General features: G+C 51.9%; 1 protein-coding gene across 1 annotated transcript in view; it reads left to right on the top strand.

Moving 5' to 3' along the window:
* Positions 1 to 20,043, top strand: part of RBM33 (RNA binding motif protein 33) — a 107,040-nt gene extending 86,997 nt beyond the window's left edge. Inside the window, exons 16-19 of the mRNA XM_040260527.1 lie at positions 9,055 to 9,264; positions 10,726 to 10,914; positions 17,228 to 17,316; positions 17,440 to 20,043. Coding sequence (XP_040116461.1) covers positions 9,055 to 9,264; positions 10,726 to 10,914; positions 17,228 to 17,316; positions 17,440 to 17,488 — 537 coding nt within the window. The 3' untranslated portion in view covers positions 17,489 to 20,043. The remainder of the gene's footprint in view (positions 1 to 9,054; positions 9,265 to 10,725; positions 10,915 to 17,227; positions 17,317 to 17,439) is intronic.
* Positions 20,044 to 23,639: the final 3,596 nt, after the last annotated feature.

Genomic DNA, 23,639 nt, shown 5'->3' on the forward strand with positions numbered 1-23,639 from the left:
TGGTGACCCTCTCCATCTTCTTGCCTGGGAAATCCCAAGGACAGAGGAGCCTGGCGGGCTACAGTCCACGGGGTTGCAAAGAGTCGGACATGGCTGTTCTTTAAGAAAGTGGAAGCAAATTTGGAATTCAGCTGCTTTATTCTGATTGAGGTAATGAAACATTTAAGAATTGGCCAGCAGGTTAAGTGAGGAGCCCTTTGTTGTGCCGACCACTCAGGAGGAGGAGAGGAGCACCGAGCGCCTGAGCAGGAGAGCCCGCCATCTGGGCGGGAGACTCAGAGTGCTCCACGCAGGCGGCCCCGGCTTGTGTGGGGCTCTTGCTTCAGGGGCTTGCCCTGAGTTTGTAGATTTCTTCGTCCTCGAAAGTTATCGTCAGGTTTTCTTTAGAGGTGGTAGAAGAGGTAAAATGTGTACAATCCTGACCCTCTTTTGTGGAATAGAGGCATTTTTGGATAAAATACAATCTCAATTTAAGAGGCGCTGCAAAAATAGTACAAGATTTATCAGATTTACTAGAGAGAGCAGTGTTGGTCCACGCTTTGGGGACTCTGGTCTGAGGAGGAGTCGCTGGCGGAGGTGGAAGCAGCCCCGCTCGCTGCCTCCCGCCCGCTCCCTGCCCCGTGGTCTCTGTGGTCCCAAGGTCCGGCCACTGCTCCGCCAGTGCCGTCTCTCTCTCTGCCCGGCCCACACGCACATGCCCGGGCTCCCGGTGCAGCCTCTGCCCTCTCTCAGAGCTGTGTCCCAGTCAGTGCTCCTGACTGAGGCTGGGTTTCCTCCTTGGCTCGTTTTTTGTCTCTGAATGTAGTTTAGACAGTTCCAAGTGTGTTCTCTAAGAAGCACCGGCTGAAGGCACCAGTGAGCAAGGTCGCACTGTGTGCGCGCGTGCCCAGTGGGCCCCAGCTCTCTGTGACCCATGGACTGCAGCAGGCTCCTCTGTCCATGGGCTTCTCAGGCAAGGATTCCAGAATAGGCTGCCATTTCCTCCTCCAGGGGATCTTCCCACCCAGGGGTCACGTGCAGTCTACTTGACAGGTGGAGCCGCCAAGGAAGCCCTCTCTAGTAAGCAAAGGTAATGCCAGAAATAGCACGAACCCGTTAGTCCTTTTGGCTGCCTTTTCATGCTGAAATTTATAGTCTGCTCCCACACTCCTCTACTCCATTTGCAAGGTGGGATCGTGTCTCGCATCTCATCTGGCTGCTGTTTGGCGAGTCGGCGGTGATGACGCGTTCTCAGGGAGCCCCAGGCCAAGGCAGGGCAAGTCTGACCTTGCGGGTGTCACTGCATCACGCAGCCAGCTGCCCGACCAGAAGGGCTCAGCTGACCAGCTCACTGGTTTCTGGCAGAAGCCGATTTGATGCCATGGTTTCACGCAGTACCCGGGAGCCGAGAACATGCTAGAGGACCAGGGTAAAGCAGGTCTGGTGGAAGTGAGTCAGAAATGAGGCAGTCAAGGACAGGACTGCAGCGGGCTTGTGACAGGGAAGGCCTTCTGGCAGGCCGAGTTTGGGAAACCGTGCTGACACGAGGAGGAGAGCCAGGAGACGCCCTGCCTGGGCAGGTGGGGCGGGGGGAGTGGCCGACTCCCGGCTTGCTGACCGCAGCTCCCCTCTCCCTGCCGTCCGTCCCTCTCCGGTAGGCGGAGTGGTGTCTTCTGCCTCCTGACCACTTCCCTGTTAGAGGCGCTGGTGAGTACAGACGGTGGGAAGGTGGAAACACAGGCCCGAGGAAGAATGGGTCATGTGTTGTGAACAGTCCCTTGTTCGGTAAAATGTGTATTCTAGACTTTTCTTGGAGGACAAGCCGCTATATGGTAATACTTATTTTTAAGAACTTTGAAATACTTTAGTGGGAAGAACTGATAACTTCTAGAGACATGACCTTTTAATCATTCTTAAACATGTGACCTCTTCATTTGGGCAAAGTGGACTATAGTCCATTAGAGGACAGAAGTCAGTCTTAATGAATCAGAATGTCTGCACATTGATTTATAGGTGTTTTTATGCATATGGTGTTTCCAAGTGAGATGAGTGGTTAAATCAGAAATAGTTCGTCTGTAATTAGGAATCAGGATTTGCTCCCCCAGCTTTTTCAGCAGAAAAGGAACCTGCTTCCTCCAGTGACCTGGGTGCCTTCCCTGTCCTCACGAGGAGCAGCTGGCAAGAGCGGGAGCCAGGCCCTCCGCACAGGGAAGTCGCCCCGCGCTCTGAAGGAGCTCCTTCTCCGCTGCCTGTCCTGGGAAACTGGAGACTCCTTGTCGGCCCAGCTCCTTGCTTTGTTTCTCCAAAGGCCAGTCAGTTTTGCTTTTAAGCGATTTCCCGAAACCTGCCTAGTCTCAGAAAGGAGAATGTTGAGAGCGAGAACACTTGCGTCGCTGTGCTGTCGTAGAGCCCTGCAGAGAGATCGTGTGCCTGCCGCTGGGCCCTTTTCCTTTCTCCAGGAGAGCCCTTGGGCAGTGCCCCTAATCTCAATGGATTTTGTTTCAGTTCAAGGGATGTAGACTGTTAGTGGAATTAGGAAGCGTTTTAGGTTTAAGTTGCTGGTTACACGTTTTGCATGCTTGCCGTGTGTAAGGATTTATTGCCGAGACTAGGTGAACACTGCACGTGTGGAGTGTTCTCACTTTGCATCGTACTGACCCCGGAGCCTGGAGAACAACGTCGTTTCCATTCTCTCCTCCTTTAAACAGTAGTCTCAAAGACAGAACAGAGCCTTACACGCACTGGCGTCGAGAAACTTTGCGTAGCATGCACATCATTTATTGCCCAGGTTCCGAGTGAGCTTTCTGAGGATCACCGGTTAGACGCAGCATTGTTGCAGTTAATAGGCACCTGTTCTGTGAGGCCTGTGGGCTGCGGATCAGCAGTGCTGCGGTGACAGTGGAGTAGGCCTTATCGGCGGGAGAGTGCATAAGAGGCTGCCCTGGGACCCCAACCACTGTCCTTCTGTGTGTCCCGACAATGTTATCTGTCCTCTCAGCACAGAGTATCACATGTCTGTCATGAGGACAGAAATTAATTTAATGTCACCTGAAGACATGCAATTAATCTTTTAGAGGTTTTCATAATACCTTTACAGAAAGAGTTGCCAGTTTGGCGGATTTGGATTTTGGGGTTTAGAAGAAGATAAGGAAAATTAATTTTTCATCAGGGTTAATACAAGCTAGCAGGGCCACAAAGGCTGAGAAAAACGGTTGGGGAATTTGTCAAGTGTTGTCACTCTAGAATAATGCTGCTTAGCGTCTGATAGGTGTGATCAAGAGTTGAGATTTCTATAGAGAGGGATTAATCAATTTGCTCACCAGTGAATGCAAGTCAGTGATATCACTTCTTCATGGGATTTAAGAATGAAAATAAGATTTGATCTGTCAAACTGCAGGACGCCCTGACAGTATCAGTCGGCATTTTTATCTATACATTTAAGCCATTTGTTATAAGTAAATTTGTCCTGCTAATGTTGGTGGCTACAAGCCTCATTTTTGGGTAACGATGAAGCTGATAAAAAGTATTCCTTAAGCTTACTTAATTCAGGAAGTGCCTCTTATATTTAAGAAAAACTACTCTCAAAAGGTACTTTTTACAGTATTCATTAAAAGATAAATCATTTGTGGAAAAGAGCCAACAAAATATTTCCAGTTTGGTCTAAGACAGCCCAAACTTCTTTTCTCCTCATCTATTCTGGAGGAAGTAAAAGAAGTTTAAGAACATGTCTAAACACACTAGTGTGTAAGGAATTTAAAAGGGAACCGTGCTGCCCTAGAGAAATTCATTTGCAAGATGGATTTCCTTTCTTTGAGTGGATGGAATCTGCCATACACAGATGACTAGTAATTTCCTTACATTAAGACAGTGTGTTTCTAAAAGTCCTCGTTTGAATTGACAGTATTTTTAAATTTACATAACTGAGTACTAACAATTGTGGGATGTCTTTTCAGTGCTGTTAACTATTATGTGTGAGTTGTAGAAGACTTGTAAGTAAATGGGTGGGTTCCTTTTGGGTTGGTTCTGAACAGTCACCATTTTTCTTCTGTGTCTCTGTGTGAGAGTAGGTGTGAAAATATGTTTCTGGCTGCAGCCTAGAAATTCGTAGGTTGACTGTTTGCTAGTGTTAACTGGAGTAACTCGGGGATTTAGAATTTCCCCTGAGAAGTAGCTTTTCATAGTGCTGTTTTGAAAGAAAATAATTGTTCTCTCAGTTGGAAGAAAAGCAGCACTGTCTTTCTTACAAAATAAAAAAACTTGATACTTATATTCAAGGCTTGAGTCCTCAGCAATGATTTTCAGAAAAAAGTCAAAGCAGCATATTACAGTAACCCTTCATTTACTTAAAATGATGTGACTGAGTGATGGTCAGCCCCTTTGTTTCCAGCCCTGCTAACAATCGTTATGTTGGATGTGAAGAGTGAGCTCCTGCCTACGAGGTCGTGTGAAGTCCATGCTTTGGATCCACCAGGACAGGAAGTCCTGGTAGCACTCAGAGTGTGACCAGTGAGGACAGGAATGTTTATTTTGAAGGAGGTGGAGGGAAACAGATCCAAGTGTGCTTCTTGTCAACTGGGAGACATGCAAAAAACAGCTCTGTCCATCCTCCCTGGGTAGGGCATGGTGAATGATACCAAGACTCTGGTGATTAAGAACCTAGAGTGCCTTGGACATTGCTGTTTTGAAGTTTCTTCCATCATATGTAGCTATGAAGTGAAGTGAAGTCGCTCAGTCTTGTCCGACTCTTTGCGACCCCATGGACTATAGCCTCCCAGGCTCCTCCGTACATGGGATTTTCCAGGCAAGACTACTGGAGTGGGTTGCCATTTCCTTCTCCAATGCATGAAAGTGAAAAGTGAAAATGAATTGCTCAGTCGTGTCTGAATCTTAGCAACCCCATGGACTGTAGCCTACCAGGCTCCTCTGTCCATGGGATTTTCCAGGCAAGAGTACTGGAGTGGGTTGCCATTTCCTTCTCCAGGGGACCTTCCCAACCCAGGGATCAAACCGTGGTCTCCCGCATTGCAGGCAGACGCTTTACCCTCTGAGCCCCCAGGGAAGTGACTCCGTAGGTAGCTATAGGGGGTATAAAGCACTGTCCTGTTGTGAACGTAAGTGACTCTAGAGCTTGCTCAGGCCTTCCCCCTACTCGTGTGAGCAGACGATAGCCGTGTTTCCTAAAAGTTGGGCTTCTGTCATAATCCCTGCCTGAAACATCCCCGTGTCTTGCTCCTCTGCTCGTCATCTGCCTGCTCTGTGCTGATTGTCTTCAATCTCTCTTTGGTCCTGAGGCTGCTTGGTGACCGGTGTCCCTGTGGGGCTCCCCTTCTCATGAGCGTTGCAGGACCGTGAGTGCAGATTAACCCTGAAGGAAAAGAGTGCAGTCCCATGGCCCCGGCAGCCTGAGGGCTGGAGGCGCTGCTGTGGCTCCCCACGAGGGCGGGGTCGGGGCGCTCACTGCACTGGGGAGAGGCAGGCACAGTGAGGGGCCCACGTGGAGGAAGCAGCGCCCGGGGTGCGGCCCAGACACGGCTCCTGTGCCATCGCAGGCAGTCTCAGAGAGTCCTAGACAGAGCGGCGCTTGGGACACTTGCTGCCGGTGTTTCTGAGCTGTAGATGGAAAACAGCCTACTTTAAACTCTTTCTTGAAAGGACAATAAAAGTTTAGAACTTGGGTTTTGAGGGGTTTTACGTGACCGAATATTGTCAGGCGTGCATTATCAGTCTCTGACTCAAAATGGCAGTAAAGAGAATTTTTATTACTTGCCAGCGTTTGTTGACTAAATGTTTATGTTCTCAACTCCTAGTTTAAAAATCATCGGATCTCTACAGTATTGTATATTTATCCCCCAAATGCATATACAGTGTATACCTTAAAACAGACACACCCTGCTTTTGGTACAAGCTATTCGTTTTAAATAAAAGTTACTGTCTAGATCGTCTGCGTTTTCAGTTTTGGGTTGCTGAAGAAGAATTTTATGACAGCGCTCTGCATTGTCCGTCGTCTGTAGGGACGTCATTCCTTTTAGGGCACTCGTACTAGCTCATTGCTGATTTCTGCAGCATGGCAGAGTGTTTTGTGATGCCCACATCACGGCACTAACTGACAGGGGCTCTACCCTAGTATCCTGATGGTGCAGGCTTTTTTCACAGCACTTTCAGAACGACTTAGTTTTTAGATGCCTGGTCTGCTGTTTATATTGTTTTATTCAGGAAATAGCTCAGTGCCATCTGCACGCACCAGAAATTTTGGCTTGGTGAACAAAAACAGACTCACCAAAGTGCAACTCACTGGTTTCTCTAGAGACTTAAAAATGGCATATGCTTTAGTTGTCCACAGACTTCATTCAGCCTCTTCTCGGGAGTTTCCAGGGAGCCCATGAATGGAGGAATCTCCCATAGAGGCAGCCATACACAGCCACCTCATCGATCCACATTTGTGAGAAAGGTAGACGTTGGAGGAGAATTGGTCAGTAGACTGGGGAGCTGAGCTGTGGGGAGGTTTAGTGGCCCGGTGCCTCTTGCGTGTTTGATGCAGCCTCTGGTGGGACCTGGGGCTAGTGTGATGTGTCCGCCCCGTAAAAAAAAAAAAAAAAAAAAAAAGATGTTTTAAAGAACAGCAAAACTTAACCCTTGCAGAGTGAATTTATGAACCGTTTACTAACATAATTTCAATGGGATTTTAGGGAGATTAATAAGTAATGGATTACTGGCTCTTAACGATTAGGAGTATGTGTGTATATCCTAAAAATTTTTAGCTTTTTAGTATAGAAAGATTTCAAGCATATAAAGAACTGGAGAGAGTTCACACAGCTTTTCCAGACTTCTCATTAACTTTATGTGGATTGTGGTCCCACAGAACGGCCTGGCCTGCCTTTCCGTGGGGCTTCCGTCTTCCTTTGGGCGTGCTTCTCCATCAGGCTGGAGTGGATCCACTCACTGCAGGATCACATTTTAGGCAGTTCCTGCTGACACAATGTAGGGGTGCCCTCCGCTTCAGCTGTCCTCAGCCCTGCCTGGACGTCACTGGAAGAGCCTTAAGATACGCTCGCGTCTGGGCTCCAGCTCAGGACAGTCTGACTGAGTGGCTCTGGACTAAAGCCCAGGAATAGTAACATCTGAAAGGTGCCCAGGTGACTGACGTGCAGGTCGAGGCCCTTGGCTAGTCTCAGGCCAAGTGTGACGTGAGCTCTCGGCTTTGGCAGATGTCCTTTATCAGGTTGACGAAAGACCCTTCTGTTCCTAGTTCATGGAGAATTTTCATGATGGATGCCTTTCCTGTATCAGTGCAGATGGTCATATGGTCTTTTCCTCCACTGATGTGGTCTGTAAATTGATTTTTGAGTGTTAAGCCAACCTTGCATTCCTGGGATAAATCTTACTTGGGTATGGTGTATGATCCACTGAATTTAGCTTGCTGACATTTTAGTGAGGATTTTTTTCATACATATATACACATTTATTTATTTATGAGGGATATTCTTCTGTGGCTTTTGTTTCTTTTTTGTCTTTTATTTTTGTAAATCAGAAAAACAGGGTTCAAAAAATGAGTTGGAAAGTTGTTCCTCCCCTTCTGCCTTCTGAACGAGACTCTGTAGAAATGGGTAGTCTGTCTGTCTTAAATATTTGATAGAATTCACCAGAGAATCAATTTGGGCCCTGGTTTTTCTTTGTGAAAGGTTTTTAATGATCGATTCAGTGTCTTCTTAGATTTCCAGATTTTCTCTTTCTTCTTGAATCAGTTTTGGTATCTTGCATCTTGCCTGGAAAATCCCATGGACAGAGGAGCCTGGTAGACTGCAGTTCACGGGGTCTCAAAGAGTTGGGCGCGGCTGAGTGATGGAGGGTGCAGCACATCCTTTATGGAATTTGTCCATTTCATCTGAGTTCCCTGATTCTGTTGGCATAAAGTTGTTCAAAATATTCTTTTATATTTCGGCAAGTGCCACTTTTGATAATCTCTCTTTTATTTCTGATTTTGGTAATTTCTGTCTGTCTTCTCTTTTCCTTAGTTTAGTTAAAGGGTTATCAGCTCTGTTGGTCCCAGGAGAGTCGCCGTGCTGGACTTTCCCTGCTGTCTCTCTGTGTGCTGTGTCCTTGCTTTTCTCTCTGATCTTATGTCCTTCTCTCCAGCTTTGGATTTGGCTTCCTGTTTGTTCCCTAGTTTCTTGTGATAACGGGTCAGGTTCTTGAGTTTAGATCTGTTTTCCTTCCTGATACCACTGCTTTAGTTGCAGCCCCTCGATTCTGATGTGTTTGTTGTATTCTTATTTTCACTCAGAATGCCTTCTGCTCGGGGTCTGTGCTCGTTTCCACCTCCGAGCCCGGTCTCCTGGCCGGCGGCTGTGGCACCTCGGCCCTGCGGCCCCTGCTATGCTCAGCTCTTCTCCCTGCTGTCCCTCGCGGTTCCCTGTCTGCCCTGGGGGCTTGTCTAGGCCTCCAGTAACTGATTTCTAGAGGCTCCTCTCACCATTCTGTGGATTCCCAGCTGGTCTGTTTTCGGCCCAAACAGGACTGAGGCCAGAGGCCAGCATTCACCTGGAGACTTGTGACTTAGAGGGGAGGGGTGACTGGGTGCTCTTGGCCTGTGGTTGCTGCGGGGAGCCCCACTGTTGAGGGTTGTATCTGCAAGGAGGACGTGCTGGGATGTGCCTGGGGGTGGTCAGGAAGATGACCCACTTTCGTGAGGTTTGAAGGGGAGTTAAAAGTTTAAAGCAACTGCTGATGCATACTATCAGATTTTCATAAGGGTGCTCCTGACAATGGAAAAGGCATGTTAAATGTGAACTGTTTTTAAAGTTAAGCAATATTTCATTGAACTAAAGAGGACCCACTTTAATAATTACAGACCTCTTGAGTGGATCCAGTAATTAAAGGTCTTAGATTTAAATTTGATAAAGGCTCTTTAACCCTAATGCCTGTCAGGTGAGTGTGTCCTTTCCTTAGTGGCCCTCATGAGATGGCAGGTGGGTGGTGCTGCCCCTTGGTTGAGCACTGATCGAGGTGGACCCTGGTGCTGGGCAGGGAGGCTTGCCTGTACAGACACTGACCAGCATGCTGCCTTGTCTGTTTCAGCAGGGAGGAGAGAGTGACGGCTTTTTTCACCCGGAGGGGCAGCCTCAGCGGCTCCCTCAGCCCCCAGAGGCGAGGCAGCAGCCCGCCCGCAAGGTGACGCTGACCAAGGGGGCGCTCCAGCAGCCGCAGCACCCTGCGGCGGGGGCCCACATGCACACGGCCGGCCCGCCAGGCATCAAGAGCATCCAGGGGATCCACCCGGCCAAGAAGGTGCGGCCCAGCCCCATCCCCGGGAGCGCTCTGGGTAGAGGAGCTGGAACGCCCCCGTCCCTGGGTTTGAAAGGTGATGTGCTCACAGGCGCGCTTCCCTCCCTTGGCTTCACGGTGCGATTCTGGGAGCTCACCTGGAGCCCAGGGTGTGGGTTTCTCCTGCAGCTTGGTGTGCACGGTGGGCGTGGCTCTGCATGGCCCCTGCCCTCCCAGCTGCTCCTCCAGAGGCCCCTCCGATGTTTCTTCCTCAATACCTCGTTCACAGATGGGAAGCCTTTGGGGTGAAGTCCCCTGCCCGAGAAGGTGCCCCTGGCCCCGGTTCTTTCTGCACCAAGGGATGCCTTGTCCGAGCTCCGTGTGTGAGATGAGAGCCGTGGCCATCTTTCCAGGAGAGGAGTGTGTGCCACACCCCGTCATGTCCTGCAGCTTCTAGTGAGGGGCGTCTTCATAGCCCTCCCAAGGCCCCTGCTCTCTGCCCCACAGCCGCACACGTGCAAGGACTCAGACTGCTCTTGAGTTCTCCTGGAAGCAACTGGACCCTACCAGTCCCTCCTCTGCTGGTCTTGCTGCTGATACTGAGGAGTAGTGTTAGTGTGAAGACCAACCTCGGTCTTTGAAATGTTCAGATCACTTCGTGTGTGTTGTCTCATAAATACCTTCTGATGCAGGAGCAAACAGATGGTCCGTTTGTGCTGCGAGAGGCACCCGCGCAGTCACATTCGTCATACCTTTGGGTCAGAGCCCTAAAGAATGTTCCAGTCTGAGTTTCCTCAAGTCGGGTGTTGTCCCTGGATGTATGATGGGAAAGACCTTAGGGAGGGCGCCCCCGCCCTCGCCCTCCCCCACTGTAGCTGTACGCACAGATAGTGCACTCGAGGGCCTTCAGTCACTGTAGTTGGGGTTTTGGTTTTGCTTTGAAAGCCCCGCCGAGGAGTGTTGTGTGTGGAGGGTGGGGGACCCCTGCTGCAGAACCTGCCTTTGAGGAGGGATACTGCTGTGGCCCGCAGTGATGGGGAGCTGGCTAGGGGCAGTGCCGCGCAGGTTCACTGACGCTGCCCCCCTCCCCACCGCTGGCCTGAACCACAGTGGGGAAGTTCGGGCTCTGGGGCCTGTAAGGACAGACTGGACCCACATCTTTGTGTCAGTCGGTTGCCTTTCTGGAGCCTGTGGTCCTGCTGCTTCGTGCCCAGGATGGCCGTGTGAGCAGGTTGACTGGTACACAGAGTGCCCACCTGGCACCGTGCTGGATGCCCAGGCTGACCGAGACTGCACCGCCTCCTCTTCTCTTCATGCGAGTGTGCTGGGTGTTGCGGTCCTGTTTAGACACTCGGGAACAGCTGCAGAGGATCCTGCAGCTCGTGGTATATTTTGCTGGACTCTGACTGATGCGCTCGCTCTGTGTCTTGGCAGCTGTGAGCAGACGCGCAGCCTGACCCTGAACGGTTCTTCTCTCTTTACCAGGTGCTCGTGCATGGGAGAGGCCGAGGCCTGGTGGGAGCCATGGGCCGGGGCCGCCTGATGCCCAACAAGCAGAACCTGCGGGTGGTGGAGTGCAAGCCTCAGCCCTGCGTCGTGTCTGTGGAGGGCCTCTCCTCGTCCACCACCGACGCCCAGCTGAAGAGCCTGCTGACGTCGGTGGGGCCCATCCAGGTGGGCCACCCTGCGCGTTCGGTCTGTGCCTCCATCTTGCCCTCCCAAGATTCAGTTCCTTAAAGCCCCTGAGAAGAAAGCTGAATGTTTTACCATTGTGCACACTTGGTATCAGAACTTTTTGCCTGAGGGTTAGGGTGTTTGGAGTTTTTCAGGTGCTCAGAAACTTCATGAACTATTTATTCCAGCTGAACAAATTATCCTTTGAAATCCTGAAATTATCCTTGAATTATTGAGGAGCGGCTTGTCCGTCATCAGACACGTTAAGCTTGTGTCCACAGAAAGCTCTTCTTGGACAGTCTGTCATAGAACTGGTTAATCTGCAGGAACACAGCTGGCGTCAGAGAGCTTATGGTGCTTTTAAAAATACAGGTCTCCTGAGTGGAGATTCTCCAACAAATGGTAGTTGAAAACCTGGGATCAGATCACAGTTGAGTAGTGAGCCTGGGACCCTGGGCGGGGATGGGGCGGGGTGGGTGGCAAGTCCAGGCTGTGCCCGGGGCCCCTGCTCCTGGCTGGCTCCCGGCCCGTGTCAGGGTGGGAGGTGGTGGCGCTCTTGCTCTCCACGTGTGGCCTCTGGTCGGTCTGGGCCGTGCTCCTGCCCCACGGTCCCGATGAGTCTCCTGTGCATCCTTGAGCGTGAGCCTGTGCTCAGGGTCAGCGCGTGACGGCAGAGCCACTGCTCACAGCGCTGCGCGACTGGCCTGCAGGAGTTGCAGTTTGAGAGCTGCATCCGGGGGCCGCTTTTCCATCTGCCTTTCTTCTCCTTCTGTTCTGGAAAGAAGGATTAGAGACCATTGTGTTAAAGTTTAATGGAGGGCACTTTATTGAAGCAGAGCAAAACTGATTCTGGGTATTTAAAGGCTTCTTTTTATTAGAGAAGAAGACAGGAAGATAAGAGTGGTTACATGAGGCGCCCTCAGAATGTTGCCGGAAGGAGTTCCGGAGGGTGAGGAATTCAGCAGCTGCCCAGTAGGGCCTGTGGGCCATCCCAAGGGTCCCAAGGAGCCAGCACCCCTCTCTCCTTGCCAGTCTTAGGTCCGAGGGATGGTGTTGAGGGGTGTTCACAGGTCTGTAAGCACTGTGATCACAGAGTGCTAATGTAACAAACTTTGCCAGCATTAGGTAGCTGAAGACCAATATTGGTAAGTTTAGATTGTGAGAATATGCTTATAACAAGACTTCGATGTGGTTTAACTTTAAATACACTTTAAGGGGGGTGGTGAGGAGACCTAGGCCTCCTGGCTGCAGGAGAGGCAGACGTCAGGCCTCCGGTGGGTTGGGCTATGGCGCCACCTGGTGCCTGCGTGCCCTGAGAGCAGGCGGTGTCAGCACCCAGAAGGCCCTGCCCGGTGCCCACTAGCAGAGGTGTGGGAAGAACCAGAAAGAAGGGCCTGTCCGCCCGTCCACCATGCCAGGGGTCCTGCTCTTAGGGAAGGACGGGCAGGCTGGGGCGGAGTGAGACTGCGGTGGCTAGCTTAATGTGGTGGGTGGTGGTTGGGGGCTCCGTGGACAGGTGAGCCTCGTCAGCTGCCGGGCCCTCCAGGACGCAGCGGGGCCACGGGCATTGGGCTTCGAGAAGGCTTCCGTCTCGGTCCTGAGTTTGCCACTTCTTGGGGTGCAGCTTCCCAGCCGAGGACTTCCCCCAGGCCCCGCACAGTAATCCACATGTTGTCTCTGCCTCTGCCTCCACCCCTGGAGTTACCACAGAGGTGGGGTGAAAGAAACGCGAGGCCTCTGGGTGCCGCGGAGGGAAAGCGTGTGCCCGCGGAAGGAGGCCTGTCCTCCCTGCGCGAGGTCTCTGGGGTCGCTTCAGGCTGCCAGTGCTGCTGTTCCGGGGCGCAGGCACAGGGGAAGCCCTTGTTCTGGGGGTATCTTAGGTTACCTGCTGAGGAGGAGCCCCTCGGAGCCATCGTGTGAGGTGGGGTTGTGTTGGAGCGTCTCACCTCCTGTGAGGAGCCCTCCTGCCTGCCTTGTCTGGTTTTGACGGACCAGGAACGTCTGGGGTGACCTGGAGGAAGTCGGGATCTCAGTCGAAGCAGTTTAGTTATTCTGGAGTTGAGGACGTTTGGGGAAGAAAACACTAGACATAGTTACATGTTGCTGGTGAGCCGCTCAGTCGCATCCGACTCTTCGTGACCCATGGACGGCAGCATGCCAGGCCTCCCTGTCCTTCCTTCACCGACTCCCGGAGCCTGCTCAGACTCATGCCCATCGAGTCGGTGATGCCATCCAGCCATCTCCTCCTCTGTGGTCCCCTTCTCCTCCTGCCTTCAATCTTTCCCAGCATCAGGGTCTCATCTAGTGAGTCAGTTCTTCACATCAGGTGGCCAGAATATTGGCGCTTCAGCCTCAGCATCAGTCCTTCCAGTGACTATTCAAGAGAAATGTAGACGTTCCCAAAACTGATGTTTTGAGCTTTAAAGAAAACAGGCGTGGCCACACGATCTGAAACTGTGACGGGAAAATTGTTGACCAGAGGCTCCCATACACAGTTCTGAAAACACTGTTGTAAATAATTGTCCCCAAAAAAGAGGATTCCAGGCAGAGTGCATGGTAACCCGACGGCTCTGATCTGTAGGGTAAGTTTGTACAAGATGAGAGCGGAAAGGGGCCTCAGAGTGTCTCTCAACTGTGTCAGAACAGAAGGAACAGTGCTTATACTGTGGGTGAAAGGAAGCCCAGACGTTGGAATTGAGGAAAAGACAGACTTGGCATCAAAAAAGACCACATCTAGTGTAAACATGAAGAGGAAGCAGCGTGTGATGGAGTGGTCTGAGACGCTAGAGTCGCTGTTTCAAACACCCCATCGCCAACGAGAGGGTTGGGTGACCCGCGTCCAGAATGAAGAGGGCGGTGCCCCTGCACTCCAGCCCAGCTGTGGGCCCAGGGGAGGAGAGCTGGAGTCGGGCAGGCCCGTTGCCTGGCACGCCCCAGGGCTGCCATGCGAGAAGGGGGGCCCCAGCTGCCCCTGCAGCCTGGCTGCCCAGGGACCGCTGTCACTAACAGCCTGATGGCTTACCCCTGGGGCTCTGTCTGAGCAGGTTCGTGTGTCGAAAACACCGAGCATCAGTGTTAGTTTTGCTTTGCTCAGTTCCTGAAGGCGCTGGGAGCTGTTGGTCAGAGTAGGGAGAGTAGTGTACCTGGTTTTCAGGACTGCAGGTTGACTTCAGAGCCCCCAGCATTGTCACTTATTCATGAGCACAGACGCGAGAACACAGGCTCTTCCTAGAAAGAGGAGGAACTTTCCCGAAACAGGGAAAAGAGACCTGGAGCCGTGTGGGCGGTTTTCTGGACTGTGACTGTCCACTGTCCCTGCGGTGCTTGTGGCAGCTCAGTCCCGGCGTCCCGAGTGGGGTCGCTGAGCATACATGCAGGAAGCCGCCACGGGACGGGCATTGAAGCCTGTATTCTGCTGCTTACAGTAGCACGGTGCTCTCGGGAGTTGTCTGCAGGTGTCTTGTCTCTGAAAAATGACAAGTATATCTGGGTGAGGTGGGCAGTGAGCCTGTCCCCATGGGCCAGCAGGTGCTAGTGGAGGCAGCCGGGCAGGGTCAGGGAGTGTGGAGTGGAGACAGAGTCTACCTCTCAGTTTGTTCCGGGTGAACTAAAGTGCTTCCTTATTTGGAGATGGTCTGCTGATTTGCAGGACATATTTTCGGAGTGGAAATTGGTGATTATAATACACGCCCTTTAGTTTATAGTCCACGGTATCTTTTTCCATCTTCCTAGTAGAGTGATAGCTAATATTTGTCACTTTGGTAGGTCAGAAATGGTTAAATATTGACTGTTTTGGCAGTGTATTAATCTTTTATCTGAAAATAGCCTCTGTATTTTGAAAAAAAAGGTGCAGAAATGTCAATAAGGGGGAGGGAAAACAGATTTTAAGACGGTGTTCTTACTGCTTCTGTTGACTGTTGAGAAGCAGCTCACTCCTGTGATTTAAGAATTTCATTGAAAGTTTACGCTCTTTTGATTGATCCTTTCTCAGTCAAATTGAGCTTTAAACCAGGAAGATACAGATACCTCAGATGCCATTTTATATGATAAGTGGTAAACAGGAAGCATCATATTTCATTCCACATTGTGAAGTCACCCAGAGGAAATACAGTCTCAATATGCTTTTTCTCAGAAGAGCATGGTGTTTTCAAAATCCAGATTCCATCTGTGAATCGTAGAGTGCGGATAATTATTTGTGCCATCATAACAAATTAGTTTTCCTTGTCTGTTCCTAATTGAGTGATTTTTGTAGTTTCCGACAGAATAAGTCTAGGTGAGCTGTGGTTCTTGTGAACTGCCGTGGTGCTGGCAGCAGTTGGCACGAAGCTGTGCCCGCATGCCTGGGTGTAGCCGTGTGGCGGAAGTGGGGGCCGGGGTCAGGAGGCGGGCCTAGCGGGGTGTCTGCTGCGATGAGGGGCTGTCCTCGCGGCCGGAGCATCCTCCTACCACGCTCCCCTCGGGGCTCCGCGGGTCGTGGTCAGCACGGCCTTTGCTCTTGCCTCTGCTCTTCGGGGGCAGCTCTAGAGTGTCAGCAGTTGGAGATGGTTTGCGGAGAAGACAGCGAGTGTGCGCTGAAAGCTGGCTGGGGCCGGCAGGCCTCTGTCGAGTAACGCACGTGGGATTTCAGAGGCCAGGAAAGCTGTGTGCTGCTGGCATGTCCCAGAGAAACGAATATTGAGCTTTACTTGTCCAGCTTTACTTGGAGAAGGGAATGGCAATCCACTCCAGTACTCTTGGCTGGAGAATCCCATGGACAGAGGAGCCTGGCAGGCTACAGTCCACAGGGTCGCAGAGAGTCAGATGCGACTGAGCGACTTTACTTTGTCCAGTGAACTTAGTGATCAATGAAATTATCAAGAAAATTCTTGTGCTTCTGGGTTTTGTATCTGACAGAAGAGGTGAATCTGCTGTTTGCTGAGCTGGCGTCAAGAGAGCAGGCAGACGAGCCTGCTGGCGGCCGCCCTGCACCAGGCGCCCTGGGCCTGCTGCTGGTCAGGGGCGCCTGGCGGCGTGCCGGGTGACCCGACTGCCCCTCCGTGTGGCCGGTGTGAACCTCGGCGCCATGCCAGCTGGGCACTGGAGACCGTTCGTTTCTGTGTAAGCTCCAGAGAGTGGCTTTTGGGAAAGCGTTTCCTTAGTGCTCTGCTCACTGCTCTTACTCGTGGGGTGCTGTGTTTATGGGAGTGGGGGGCGCCTGTTCTGATACACAGCATGGCTTTCTCAACGTGTTTCAGAGAATTGATGTTTTGGCTAGGTACTTCTGTTGGAGGTCTTTGAACAAGTGCTTTAGAACGAAACCGCCGCATGTGTAAACCCTTGTCAAGGGTGGTGTGTTACTGCTGGCTATGTTTCTGCCTGCTGCACTTCACTGGACAGAAGCCCAGACACAGCAGACGGCTCTTAGCCACCGAGTCCTTGCAGCTTCCTCGGGTCGGGTCCTCCAGGGAGCAAGGTCTCCGCTGCCCCCCACCCCACCGGGCACTTGGTTCACTGCCCCAGACACACGTGGCCAGTCACCAAAATGCTTGAGAAGGATCAGACTCTGGAGAGTGGGCTGGATGAGAGATCCGAGTCCTCCTTCGGGGCGTCCCTCCCAAATCCTAGAGTGCTCTGTCGGAGCACAGAGCTCCCCTCATCCTTGGGGCAGGTGTGAGGACCTGCTGTCCGTTCACAGTCCTGGCACTGGTCTCCTCGCTAGACAGATCTGTCGACTCCACGCACGCCTCTGGTCTTCACTCCAGAGAGTAGCCTCGGAAATGGTGTTTCACATCCTAGGATATAATTTAAGGAGCTGCTTCACGCTCCTCGACATTTTAAAGTGCAGAGTGTGAGCAGACAGAGCCGAGGGCTGCCCCGGTCCCAGCCGTGCCCCCCGGCAGCCCCGCTCTGTGTGAGGACCTGGGTCTGCCCCAGCGGTCCTCGGGGGAATGCCGCCCCTCCGCCCCGAGCCCCTGGCCAACCTCGTCCCTCCTGTGTGAGTGGGGCCTGGGGAACGTCGCCTGAGGGGAAGGGAGTCTCCGAGGCTGGGCGCCTGCCCCAGACCTGCGTGAGCAGGTGGAGGGAAGGGGGGCAGCTGGCGGGCAAATGAAGGAGGGTCTTCACACTGGGCCTGGAGGGTGCTGAGTGCTGCTCAGGGCGGGGGCGCGGGGCTGTCTCGACAGGGAGCTGGAGGTAGCTGGCTTGTGTCGGGGACCTGTGGTCCGCCTGGACGGGAACCTCGTGTTGACCCCGAGGGACCAGCGTGTGCGACCCCCCCGTGCCGCGTGTCGCGTGGTGCACAGCCCCGCTCTGACACGCTTCTGTCCTCCTGCAGAGCCTACAGATGCTCCCCCAGCAGCGCAAAGCCATAGCCAAGTTCAAGGAGCCAGCGCACGCGTTGGCGTTCCAGCAGAAGTTCCACAGGTAGCGTGGAGTCCCTGGCGCCAGACGAGGGTGGGCGGGCTGCAGGACGCGCTGCGGAGCGTGCTGTGGGCGGTCCCGTGGGGGGCAGGGGGCTTCACGTGTGTGCTGTGTGACCTCCTGCAGGCACATGATAGACCTGTCCCACATAAACGTTGCCCTGATTGTCGAGTGACCTCCGCGGACGGGCTGACCGGGATGCCGCACACACACTGTGGAACTCCTCCGGAGCCGCGCGCAGAGGCCCCACGAGCCGAGTCTCTCCATCCACAGCCCTGCCAGGCCGCTGTCTGAGATGCCCGACGGCCCAGAGTCGATTCCAGAAGAGCTGGACTTGCGGGACGCGGCGGACTCGAGTCGCTGTTGGAGCGTCCACGTTCTGTCGCCACCACAAAGAACTGCAGTTTGGTTTCCTGTTGTTCTCCAAGTGCTTACAGTGCATGTAGACGTTGTTCTTTGTGATCTTACTGTATGACCGATTCCAGTGACTTAGAGTCAGGAGAGACCATCACCGTCACAGATTCTCAGTATTTTTCACAGCAAAGAATACTTGATAATGGTTGCACTTATCTTCAGTGCAGGCTAGACGAGTGTCTTCTCACCCAGCTTCACTCGCGTTCCTTTCTCAGAAAGCCCTCCAGGGCTCTTGTGGAAACGTAGAGGCAAATTCGGGTGGCGATATCCTGGGAAGCAGGGCGTGCGGGTGGCTGGGAGTGGTGCCAGTTGTGCGGCAGATTCTGCTTCTTGTAAATATTCCCAGAGCGCCAGCCCAGTTCCAGAGGGAAAGCCCCTTTCTATACTCTGCCCAGACACCATGCAGACACTGGTGGGCACTGGCGTGAGCCCCAGGGCTGAGCGCAGGTTTTGGGGCCCCGCTAGGGGAGGGTAGGCCAGCTGGAAGCTTGAAAGGACCTGTTTGGTTTCTTCCTCTTTTTAGACATAGCCCCAGGGGGCATAGTCATGGCACCGGCTCTGGGATACGTACGTGACTGTTGGGAAGCCTGGTTGACTGCTGTGATGAGCGTTTTCTCTTTTGAAGGCCTTTTGAGCAGGGTCTGCACTGTCCTTCAGTGGGCCCGGAGCAGGGGCTTGCTCGCACGGGCGTGTGGGCGGGCGGCTCCGGGGCTCGGGGTAGCTTCACACAGGTGAGACGCTTGCTCCCCGTAAAGTCATCTTCAGCAAAATCCGTTCTGGGCAAACGATGACAGAAGTGCCTTACTGCATTTGTGCTCACGCAGGAGTCTCACTGGGTTTATTCTAACAGGGGCCTGAGCTGTTGGAGCGAATGATAACTGGGGCAGACTCAGACTTTTTACCTGAATTTTATACGTAAAATTTCCTGTCACATTTATTAGTAGAATTAAGGGAAACAGACGCCTGTTGCTGGTTAGCACAGCGAGGCCCCTCAGCAGGGCACCCCTTTCTCCGCTTTCTCGTGGGGAGCTGAGACACAGGTCGTGATCTTGTATCTTCTTGTTTTCACAGTTGAACTTTTATGTTTTTCAAATTAAGTCACCAGAACTGCAGGGGAGTGTGGAGACCCACTCCACAGTGCGCCACGTGCTAGAAGGGAGCCTGCAACGTGAAGGTGGGTGCTCATGGCCGCTGCTCGGAGGCTGCAGTTCAGGAAGCCGTAGGCACTGGTAGAACACGCTAGATCACCTCTCGCTGGGGGCGCCCGGCCACTGGTGTGCCCGCCCCCCCCCCCCCCCCCGCCTGTTTTCACAAGTAGATGCAGGTGTGTTCACACGAGTGTGGCTCAGTCCACAGAGAGCTGGGTTGAAGCGGCAAGTGGGGTACTGCAGGCGCCATGCAGGGGCGTCCAGGCCACCTACCCCCCCCCCCCCCCCCGGCGGTAGGAGGCTCACAGTTAAGGGACTTGTTCAGGGCTTGATGACGCAGTAAAATGAGCCTGCCGATTTTACCGCTTTTTGAAATAGTCTGAGTGTGCTATGACTTTGAAGCTAAAAATCTGCCTGTTGTCTCCATAATGTAGCTAGGCACCGTTTTTTCTGGTTAGCGATAATAAACTAGCTAGGCATCCTTTTTTCGAGTCAGTGATAATAAACGAATCCTATTTGGGCACCTTGTTCACGGCGGCTCTCATGGCTACCCTAAGGGCTGCTTTTGTGTTGTCTGAGCCTGACATGGTGCCCCGGGATGCGTGTGCGTCTGTAACTGTCTGCACACACCCGGAACACGCTTTCTATGGATAGAACATTCTTGAATGGCCATCGGCTAAGTTGGCCAGGCCTTCCATCAAGGCCTGGTTAGAGAGGTTCCCCGTGGTTGCCTCCTGACACGCTGGGCCCGTGGGCACGGGCTTTCAGTGCCGGCCAGGCCTGAGGACGCAGCCTCAGTTTCCTTGAGGAAACTGGGAAAGGAAGGAGCAGAGTTAGAAAGGAGCACTATTGCCACCTCGTGCACCGCGCGGTGCAGTGCAGTCAGCCCACCGCCCGCTGAACCCTCTGGGAAGATCTGTTGCAACCATTATCTTTGTTCTTTATTTATCATGCATTTAAAGTGAGATGCAGAAGCAGTTAACACACTATGTAAATATGGACCTTTTAAAATTAAATCGTTACGGGAAATGCTTTCAATTCAGCAACATCGTAGCTATTTGTTAGTTCTTTTGTGTTGTCTTATCAAAGTTTAATGGATACAGTTCCATAATGTTGATGTGTTTGTGTGTATATTCGATTTTTATAAAGATGGTAGTAAGTCAATACATTTATCCTGATCTGTGTATTATTTGTTCTCAAATTCAAGAAGCCAGTGAATATCATTATATTTCATAAGGTAAAGACTTTAGTGATTATGTGGAGCTCAGGTACCCTTTCTTTTCATATTATCTTGTTTTGATTTTAATGCTGTAATATAAGTTCACTTAGCTACTTACTGAGGTAATCTTGCATTTCCCTTGGTCTGGCCCCATCTGTTAAGTCTTACATGATATCCTTCTAAGGGAGAAGTACTAGCTCTTTTTTCCGAAAGCAGTGTTGAGGGTTCCGCCCTTTCTGCCCGGGCAGCACCCTCAGCAGGGGCCTGTGCCCTCTCTGCACCGGGGGTGGGGGGTGGGGTGGGGCGGGGCGGGGGGCTTCATCGTAACTGTTTCTGACTGGGGTCTTCTCGTGATTTGTAAAAGGTCCTGGATGAACAATTGTTTGTGCTCAGTTCCGTAGAGTTTCTGAATTGTGGCAGAGCTTTGGATCCTGCACTCAGGGGTCTTCTTTTTTAAGGGCGTTTTGCTAATGACGCAAGCAGACGCTGTTGCTGGAGGGAGGCTGGGGAGGCGAGCAGGGTGAAGAGGACAGGGCGGAGCGCAGGGAGTTAGAGCATGCAGAGCTGGCCGGGAGCCCGGTCCTGAGCCCAGTGCCGAGGAGGAGTCAGCTGGGGCGGCCATGCCAGGGCCGTGCACTCTGCACGCAGTGGACCGCCAAGCTGGCGGACGAGAGGAGGCCCGGCTGGCTGGCTGGTAGATGAGACTTAGGACCAGGCTGTTCCGAGAACCTGTCACTTCCTTCCTCTTTTTTTTTTTTTTTTAATCTTTTCTAGTTTTTGTTGTTTGTTTTTTGCTTTTTATTTTTTAATTTCTCTGTTGGTTTAATTGAAGGTAAGCTCAGTGTGCTTATGGACCATTGACTGCCAGGGACCCTGATGAGGACAGTCAGGTTTTGGCTGAGGTCTGTGTGCAGAGCGCCTAGAGCCACACATGGGGCGGGAAGCCCCCGAACCCCCTAGCTGCTGGCCCCCAGTCCCTGGAGTGGCAGCGTGCCCCCCGGGTGCACCCCACGGGGAGCCCTGCTTCTACCTGCCCCGTGGTCAGACAGACCACGCCCCCACCTGCATCCCGTCCCGGCCGCCCAGCTCCTTTGTCTCTGAGGGGGTGGGGTGCTTGAAAGGCATGGTTGATTTTTTTACAGGTTTTTCTAAGTGACGGTATTCTGAAAGGGAATTAACTAACCAAAGGGGTGGACGATACGAAATGGGACCAGGAGACACCCCTGTCCCCTTGGAGGAAGCCATAGGAATCGCATCCGTTACAAGGAGAATGTAGACGTTCTGCTGTGCTTAATGAGCAGTTAATTTAGCCTTCTCACCTCTTTTTAAATCATGTGAGTGATGTGTTGTTTTGGACATCAGTAAATATGAACTCTGCAAAGGCAGTGAGCCTTGACTTACTATTAAATCCTAAGGATTTTGTGTAAGGTTTTTTTGCAACCTGTTTAATTTTCCTCATTTAAAGGGCCCATGGTTCTGTGTCCTGGAACCAAGCAACTCCCTGATTCATATTGGATCCCGGGTATACCTGCTGGTAGTGTTTGATGGGGAAGGGTCTTTGGTTTTACATGTGTAAAAAACCTGGTCTTTTTAGAAAATGTGCAGAAAATCTTACCTCTCTTTTCTGTGCTGTATTTTGGTAGGAAGTCTTTTAATTAAGATGAGGAGGCAGAAGAGGCATTTTTAGTGAGAAGTTGCTTCTTGCTTTCATTTCTAACCAACTAAAATGTAAAAAGGCCTTCATGTTGGTGCTTTATTTTACTAATTTTGAAAGGTATGTAGAAAAATACAGGCCTTAAAAAGAAACATGATTGTAGTCTTTGAATTTTAATACTTTCCACAGGGTGGACAAACAGATGTACTGTTTTAATATATTTTGTATTTAGTAATTTAATATACTCTAGAAAGTAGACCTCTTGACATTCTTCTAGCAAGATTTTCTTTTAAACTATTTTTCATTTTAAGGGCATGTAATGGAACCTGATTTTTAAAGGACTGTTTAAGTTCTGGGCTCTCTGCAGTGTTGTCTCAGGATATATAATTTATGTTTTTAAAGCAACATTTATACGACACACATTTATAACTATTGACCAAAGAGCAAATAACCACTTGTTTTGATAACTCAGCTTTGCTTTTCACAGGCGTGGGATCCAGAATTGTTTTTTCCTCTGTGAGGATTTTAACTCTAAGGCTTTAATTCTGCTGTTTAATTTTCAGGTTCACCAGCAACGCAGCCTGAAATCTGATTTGTTTTTTTTTCCTTTTCATTTTTGAGCTGGTTCTCTTTGCTGGGCTCCCTGTCTGGTCTCACTTCTGCTGCTGAGAGTCTGGGCCCCGTCAGCCAGGCCTCCCGCACACCTCTTCCTCTCCTCGGGGTTCCCTGCAAGCCCACCCCCACTGTCCCCACAAGCATGCCCTTCTCTCACTTGTGTTGCCGGCTGACCGTTCTCTCCTCCCGCCGCCGCCTCCGGTGACTCCGTCCTGGCTGCTCTTTCCCGTGTTGGCGTTGAGAATTCCACTCTGCTGTCGCGAGTGCCCTGTGCTGCGTCGTCTCACCCTTTGCTTTGACAGGTCTGACTCCGGGTTTGTTCCCCCAGGTCTCCGGCTGGCAGAGTAGCGTCTGGGTTCTGTTGTTTGCAGTCTCCCCAGGGGCGGCGCCCCACGGAGGCCGGCCCGCGCCCAGGGCACTAACCAGCGCTCTGTTCCTCCCTCTCCTTTTGCAGGACCTCTCTTGCATGCCTCAGTGTTAGTGGTAGCGCGCCTCTTCTTCTGCGGGGAGGCGATGGCCCGTCGGGCTCTGTCGCCGCTCTGGCTGGCTGTGACCTTCCTAAGCGTATTGCTAAGTGCCGCGAGCTGGCCTGGGCTGGCTCAGCGCAGCGTCTGCAGCTGTGTTTGTGGGGCGCACACTAGGATTGAGGAGTCAAGAGCTGAGCGAGTTGCTTTCTTCTGGGTGATCTGCTCCGTGTCTCCACCCAGCCCACCACTCTCACGCTTGCGGGCAGGGATGTTGCCTTGTTTTACCCCGTTTTCCACTTTGCGCTAATCACTGTGACAGCTTTATCAGGAATATGTGTGAAGAACAGTTGTGACATAGTTGGAAAAAATGTATTCTGTGTGTGTCATCTATGTGATTCCATACCAAGAAATGTGTTTTGAGCTGGATTGTAATCTGAAAGCTGTGTTAATAAATGCCTTGCACTTTCTGCTTTTGTCTGTGGCTTTTATTCCCTCTCCCACTCGGGCGTGGTCCGTCCCACGTCTTCCCCACGTGGGCAGAGGCACTGGGACCATCCCTCAGTGGGCGGGGGTTGTCCTGAGGCCCCCCCAGGCCCGCCCCCTCTGGTCAGCTCTTGCCCTGATCAGGTGTCCAGTCAATGGAAGGTCAAGGTGACTGACTTGCTCACAGTCCAGGCCTCATGAGTCTACACTGACCAAGCAGGCAGGCTCACTGTGTTTTGTTAGTTGGAAGTGGGAGACTTACATTCTCCTTCTAAATGTTTTGAAGCATCAGAACTAATCTGTAGCCATTTTTCAGAGGAAATCGG

Source organism: Oryx dammah, unplaced genomic scaffold (genome assembly GCF_014754425.2).
Source record: "Oryx dammah isolate SB20612 unplaced genomic scaffold, SCBI_Odam_1.1 HiC_scaffold_18, whole genome shotgun sequence".
Taxonomy (NCBI): domain Eukaryota; kingdom Metazoa; phylum Chordata; class Mammalia; order Artiodactyla; family Bovidae; genus Oryx; species Oryx dammah.